This window comes from Hyperoodon ampullatus (assembly GCF_949752795.1).
Source record: "Hyperoodon ampullatus genome assembly, chromosome: 5".
In the NCBI taxonomy this organism is placed as follows: Eukaryota; Metazoa; Chordata; class Mammalia; order Artiodactyla; family Ziphiidae; genus Hyperoodon; species Hyperoodon ampullatus.
The window spans coordinates 1,619,182-1,626,382 of record NC_136918.1 but is presented as its reverse complement, the minus strand read 5'-3'; the positions used below and the strand labels follow the sequence as shown (position 1 = coordinate 1,626,382).

Below are 7,201 nucleotides of genomic sequence, written 5' to 3'. Positions count from 1 at the left end.
GAGGAAACTATCTGGAGGTCTTTGAATTGCACTTCTGGCCAGCAGTCCAAAGGCAAAGAGCTTTCTGCAAAAAGTTATCCATCAAGTCCCTGTGTGTAAAAGACAAAAGTTAGAGACACCCCCAACATTCAACAACAGCGGAGGGCTTAAATAACTCCTGGTTGCCCACTCAGCCGTTCAAAGGGATGGCGACAAGCCCCTCTCCACGTGGAAAAATGCTTATTGTAAAAAGTAAGAGCTAAATGCTATACTGTGATTTTTCTAAGTAAAAACATGCTTATTGGAAAGAAACGGGAAAAACAGAAACCCGAGTGAAGTGTTAACAGTGGTGTGGGATGATGGGTGGAGCAAAGTTCAAACACAGTTAAATCACTTTTGAAAGACTAGAATGTAAAGAGTAACAAACAGTTCAAAAACAAGCGTCGTGGCAGAGAGACGAAGCATTGGTTCTCTGGTTACTTGGTAACATCCAAAGGACAGGATCCACAGGCCCCGGGCCCTCAAAGGGCCAAGGACACCGTCGATGCTCGCAGACAGTGTGTGGTATGACCCCAGCAGGATCAGGAAGTCGAGGTGGAGTCCGAGCCCTGCAGGGAGGCTGGCTGGTGATCACGCCGGAGGACGGGCTATGATAACACCGCTGGGGGACAACCTGAACTCGGCTTGATGGAGCACAGAGGATGGGGCCTGGCTGGCTCACAGGGAGGGGTGCGGGGCCAGCCCTGTTGTGGTCTCTCTTTTTCCTGCGCCTGCTGCATCTCCGGCCATAGCAGTGAGTGACCCGCACTGGGTGAGACCTAGAGCTGGACCAGGACACCCAGGCCTTGAGAAGCCCTTCCTGGAAGAAAGCAAATACCCCTTCTGTGTGTCCCACCCCGGGCGAGCACTGGTGCACCCCAGGTGACATGCGACGCAGCTGGGGTCCCAGGAACGGGACCCCAGCCCCTTCCTCTTGTTGCTGCATTTTCTCGTGGGCAGTGGGGAGCTAGGTCAACCCCGGGAGGGGCCCAGCGGCCGAGAGAATGGCGCACAGCAGGTGCTGCAGGAGGGACGGCGCCAGGTGGAGGGCAGAGGACTGGAGGGCCCTCAGAGCCGGACCCAGACGGGTCCCGGAGGCCCCGGGCCGTGCTCGGACCCCCCCTCAGGGAGAGCAGTCTGGGCTGGGTGTGCTGCTGGCAGCGGAGGCTCTGAGGGGGCAGGGATGGGTGAGGCCCACGGTGGCTGCAGACCCCTGGAGGTCCATCCGCTGGGGGACCACACTTGTCCTGCCCGAACGCTGCGAGCGGGGGCCCCCAGGAGCTGGGACTCTACACCGCGAGGCCGGGGTTGGAATCCCGGCTCTGCCACCTCCTAGCTGTGTAGACTTGAGCAAGTTATTCTAACCTCTCTGTGCCTTAGTTTCTCCAACTATAAAATGGCACTAATAAAAGTAATCCCTCTTATTGGGCTGTTTTGAGGATTAAATGAATCAGCATTGTGCCAGCACGGGGCAAGGACTGTCAACACTGCATGTCTGTCCAATAAAACTATAAACTAGTGGCCAGGGCGGCTCACAGGGGACCGGGCCTCCCCACCAGTGACACTGACACAGTGGTGGAGTACTCGGCTGCAGGGGTGCCCTCCACCTTGGTGGTGGGGTGGTCGTTGGGCACCAGCTTGGCACACAAGGAGCTAGGTGGGCAGAGATAAGGCAAGATGGTAGTGGAGTCCAAATTGTCAACAGACCTCCATTAGTGGCTGCAGGAGTGTTGGGTGTGGCTTGGGGACTGATAAACACACCAAGGGGCCCCTGGCCAGCCTCCAGTGACTACAAGGCTGATGAGGGAGGCCTCCAGGGGGCAGAAGGGAGGGGCCTGGAATGCAGGCAGTAGGGGGTTGACAGACAGCGAGGGCTTGGAGGCCTCAGGAGCAATGAGGTCTTTCCCAGTCACTGGGTCTTTTTGGACTTCATTTCAGCTCAATTCCATTAAATAAACATTTTAAAGCAACGGGATATGCTTGGCCAAATGGGGGACGCAAAGAGAATGAGCACAGAACCTTTGTCTCAAGGAGCTCACAGCTGACTTGGAGGAAGAGAACACCAACAATCCCACCAACCACCAGGCACCGGCAGCTCCCACACCAGCACCAGGAACTCTCGGCACCACCTCACACACTTATATCAGCCCCAGGATGGGCACAGAGAAGCTGAGAGGTTAAGCAGGCCAACTAAGGTAACGCAGCTTGTGAAGGGTAGTGGCATCTATGTCTGACTTTGGGGTCTGTGCCCTCAGCAACACATGTATTGTCTCCACTGGAACCTGTGAAAATAAAGGCAGGAACACATGGTATGTGTTGGGGAAGAGCCCCGAGCCTCAGTTTATTCATCTGTGAAATGGGCATAATGACCTCTAGTTTCCTGGGTGACAGGGGATACTGTATGTGACAGGTTCTACTGTTTTTATGGGGGCCCAGAATAGGCAGTAACAGGAGCTGCCCTTGAAGGGTAGAAACCAAGTGCTCTGAGGCAGGCAGCAGGGCAGGAGGAACAGCATGAGCAAACGCCTGGAGGCGAGACATGTAACTGCTCCAGTTTGAAGCGGAGAGGAAGCAGGAGGTTTCAGGGCTGAGATGAGAAGCTGCTCAGCTCCTTTATCTTTCTTCTTCCCTCTGCACCCCTGGGGCAAGTTCTGGCCGGCCTCCGTTTGCACTTTCTCCCTTCCAGCTCCTCCTCAGCCCACGTCTTCTGGCTTCTGCTCACATCACTCACCAGAAACACTTGCCAAGGTCCTCGGTGCCAGCCTATAGCCAGCCCGATGGCCACCCTTGGGTCTTATCCTCCCTCCTCACCGTCCTAGGCATGCTCCTGACCTCCTCCTCCTCGAAACACTACCCCGGGGCTATATCAACATGTGGACATGCACTCCCGGGTTTACTTCCCTCCATGCTGGACTCTTCCCCTCTGTCTCCATTGCTGGCTCCATCCCCTGCGCGACCTGGATGTTGCTGTGGCTGGTCCTGGACCTACTTCTCCAACACATTCTCACCAGGAGACTCATCCTTTCTTGAGGCTTACCCACTGCCTCCATGCGGATGTCCAGGCCACAGTCTCTAGCTCAGCGTCCGCCCTGAGCACTGGATCCCTGTACCAGTCTGCCTGCTGGCCGCCTTGCCTGCATGTGCTCCAGGCAGTCGGAACTCAAAAGGAACCGAGGAGGACTCATTGCATTCCCCCAGTTGCTGCTGCCCCCTCTGGTCCCCTCTGCCAGTAGTTGGTGTCACTGATGCAGGTTGCCCAAGTCAGACCCTGGGCGTCATCCCCGCAGAGCTCCTGAGATGCCTTCTAGACTGCCCCACTGCACTCTGACCCCGCTGCCAGACAGGCCCATGTAAAATGCCAAAGAGCCCACGTCGCCCCCTGTTCAGAAGACTTTAAAGGCTCTCCATTACGTTGGGGATAAGACCTACACTTCACTGCATGCCGCTCGTGTCCCAGCCTCTTCACCGCACACCTTCCCACTGTCCCCAGGTCTCATGCTCCAGACAGACTCAAATCATGGAGCAGATTTACCTTCCTTCACCTTAATCCTCCCAATCCTGGCAGTCCCTAGGGCTCAGCTTGAAAGTCACCTCCTCCAGGAAGCTTTCCTGCTGCCCCAGGATGAGTTAGGACCCCTCTTCTGTGTTCCCATAGCAGATGTGCACAACAGCTCTCTTCCTATGTCACACTGATGCTTTCTCTCCTCACTCCCCACCCTGAGTTCATAGAGTTCACAAGGAACTGTCCTTGTGCTTTGTTTTTCTAGTGCTGAGAAGTATTTGCTGAAATCAGAGGATCTGGGAAGAGTCTTAGAAACAGACCCTGGGGGTGTTCTTTGAGGGAAATGGGTTACCCTATGTGTAGACACTGAAAGGAAGCAGCTAGAGTATTAACTAGAATTCTTAGCCGCCTTCTAATGGGTGACCATGTGACCCACTTTGGGCCAGCAAGCCTTAAGGAAAGGTAGCTGAGCGTGCACAGGAGAGATTTGCTTCCCTGATGTGCTCATGGCCCCTTCCTGTTTTCTGTCTTCCACTTCCTCCCTGGAATTAGGAGAGGAGGCTGGCGGTGGAGCAGCCATCTTGTGACGATGAGCCAACCATAAGAACGGGAGTCACACACTAAGGAATCTTGAAGGGACCTAGGTCATGACCCCTGGACTACCTACTAGTGGCTTCTTATTATGAAAGACAAATAAATCTCATTGAGGCCCCAACTTCAGCTGGGTCTCCATTACATTTAGCTGCACTCCACCATAGAAAAGGCAGATGATGGCAGATAACCATCTGTGGGCATTTCTGAATAGACCTTTTCTTTAAAGATGATGCTAGTCCTGACAGTGGGCAGAGGCAAGATTAATGGATCAGGACAAGGTGAGGGCTGGAGAGGCTGACCCTGCCTAGGATTCTATCAGAGGACCATGGCAAGGACTCACTCAAGGTTTGAGGAAGAGGCTCCAGTCATGGCGGCCCTAATGTGACCATGACCTTGGCCTGGGCCTTCTCTGGTCTCTGCTTGGTTTCACTTGTGAAATGAGGCTGCTGGGATAGATAGCTTTTCAAAGGGCATAGTGCTGCAAGTCTGGGCTTTGGAGTCAGGAAAGCAGGGTTCCGGTTCCAGCTTCATCGCTTACTAGGTGTATGACTTCCAGTCACTCTTTTTGGTTGACCTCATCATCACCTGTAAAATCCAGATTGTGACAGTGCTGATAACTGTTGGGCTAATGCTGGGGTTCTGTGGCATTGTGCCTGGGGGTGCCAGCAGAATGCCTGGTGCAGTCCATCATGGCTGCTACAGCCCAGCGCCCAGCGCACATTGAGCGCTCTGGGGGGAAGGCCGTTCTCGTGTTGCAAGTTCTCTAAGACGGCTTACTGGTGACCAGAGTTTCATGCCTACTCTGGATCTGGGGCTGCTGCAGGGCTCTGGAAAGCCTCTCAGATGCCCCTCGATCTGTGGGTGAGTAAAGTGGCCCAAGGCCACCCACTGTCCAATGGCTTTTGCTCCAGCACTGTGTGTTGCTGTGTCCAGGGTCCCGGGCCACAGGTAGAAAGGAGAAGCCCCTGGACATCGGACAGCCCAGACCAGGCCCAGAAAGGCATCAGGCCTTGGGTAGAAGTAAGAAACCTACATGGTCCATCTGTCCTGTGGCCCCTGTCTTAGCCGAATCTTCCTGGGAGTTGAGGGGCATCTTTTCCTGGGAATAGCTGGGAGGGGGGGATGTGAGGGTGGGGGCTTGAAGAGGTTGGTTCTGCAGAGAACTACAGGAATTAGGGAGTTAGAAAAATACTCCCAGAACTGGATTCCTTACTGCAGCTGCTTTGGGCAGACCCTTCTTACCCTTATCGCGAAAGTGTCACCTTCTTTCTCTTTTCTGCACTACCTCTGCTGGTGGAAAAGATCTTGGGGGGAAAACAAGTAAGCGTTTGTTCTATTCCAGCCCTGCCAAGGAGATCAGTGGGTGCATCCCATTTGTCCACGACCTCCCCGCCTCCCCTCAACACTCCAGGCCAGGCGCAGCCATGCTGACACTGGACAGCACCTCCAGTTTACCTTGGCTCCCGTCCAGAGAGTCCAGGCCCAGCCCGGGGCGGCCCCCACCTCTCCACCTTTGTTACCAGGCCCCTCTGCAGCGCAAAGAGCAGTTTAAATATAAGTCAGTCCTTGGACGCAAACAGAGCCTCGGCAAGTCTCCGAGCCATCGGCGGAACTGAGAGCCCAGGGTTTCGGCGAGTGCAAACAAGCAGAGACCGACTCCGTAAACCTCCCTGAGCGCGTCGGGAGGGGCGCGGAGGCTCCGCTGCCCTTCACAAGCGTCGGCGCCTCTCCGACGCCCCCGGCTCCCGCTGGCCCCCCCCGGCGCCCCTCGCTCCTCCGCCAGTCTCCTCCGGCCCCCGCAGCCCTGCCGATCCCGTCTCGGGGCCCCTGCAGACTGCGGGCCCGCGGCGTTCACCCCTCCCCGTCAGTGCCCCGGGCGCCCCCCCACTCCGCAGCCTCCCGCCCCCTCCCTCAGACCTCCCCCTCCCGGGGCCCGCCACCTCCCGCCCCCTCCCGCCCCCACCCTCCAGCGGGCGGGACCTTCTCCCGGGGCGGTCGAGCCTCGCGGGTCCCTGCAGGGCTGCGGGCACGGAGACAACTCCGGCCGGAACGAGGTCAAGCGCAGCCGGCCACCGCGTCACACCTGTCTGAGGGGGCGGCGGCGGGGCGGGGGCTCGCAGCGCCTTTGACACCCGAGGGAAAGAGGGAGGAGGGAGCGCGCGTTTCATCATCGGCGGTGGCGGCGGCGGCCACTTATAAAACTTCTGGGCGCGCACCCTCGCGCTCAGTCTCCTCCGACCGCGCCGCGTGCCTCCTCCGGCCACCAACGCCGCACCCGCCACTCGCCGGCCGCCCGCCGCAGCCCAGGCGTCCCGGCCCCGCTCGCCCGGCCTCCCGCCCCGGGCCCCGCGCTGCAGCCACCATGGGGCTCCTACCCGAGCCCGGCGCGCGCCAGGGCAGCGGCGCCTCTGCGGGCCGAGCCGGCCGCTGTCCCCGCTCTATCTTCAGCAACGTTAAGGTGAGCGGAGAACCCGGGACGTCCTGGCCCGAGCCGCGCCGGGCGCACCTTCGGCGGGGTCCCGGCGTCGGTGCTGCGGGCGCTCGGGAGACGCTGGGGGGGCGGGCTCCCTCCCCCGCCGTCCATCCGTCGGTGTCACGCTCCGGGGCGCATCCCCGCGGGCCCCGCGCCGCCGGCGAGGGGGCACCTGGCCAGAGAAGCGCGTGCTGGGCGTGTGTGCGTGTGTGCATGTGTTTGCGCGAGTATGTGCTCGCGCGCGTGCTCACACGCCCTCGTCAGGGTAGGAAACAGGGCGATGAAAGTACTTGCTTATTGGGCCAACTCTATTCAGATAGTCCTGGCACTAGCCGAGGGAATTGTTCTGTTCTTTGAAAAAGAACATCCCCGGGGCACCTTTTTGGGCTCCTGTGGGCAGTTACTTCGTTAAGGGAGTGGGCTTGGAGTTGCCCGTGTCTGGCGCCTTGTAGGGGACAGGCTGGGGTCCCTCTGAGGTGAAGATCAGAGCCCATCTCATCCTGGGTGGCTGGCAGAGGGGCTCGTCTCCGCTAGGCTTTCGTCTGCCCCAAGGGCGGCAGCGCGTGAGCTCTGCTACCTGAACGGGCTGCTGCCTGCAATGCTGAGAATTCCCC

General features: G+C 58.3%; 1 protein-coding gene across 1 annotated transcript in view; it reads left to right on the top strand.

Annotated features, from left to right (window-relative positions):
- Positions 1 to 6,476: 6,476 nt before the first annotated feature.
- The window catches only part of SLCO2A1 (solute carrier organic anion transporter family member 2A1), a gene marked incomplete at its 5' end in the record, with an annotated part of 75,864 nt that continues 75,139 nt past the window's right edge, over positions 6,477 to 7,201 (top strand). The window contains one exon of the mRNA XM_079704772.1: positions 6,477 to 6,572. Coding sequence (XP_079560898.1) covers positions 6,477 to 6,572 — 96 coding nt within the window. The remainder of the gene's footprint in view (positions 6,573 to 7,201) is intronic.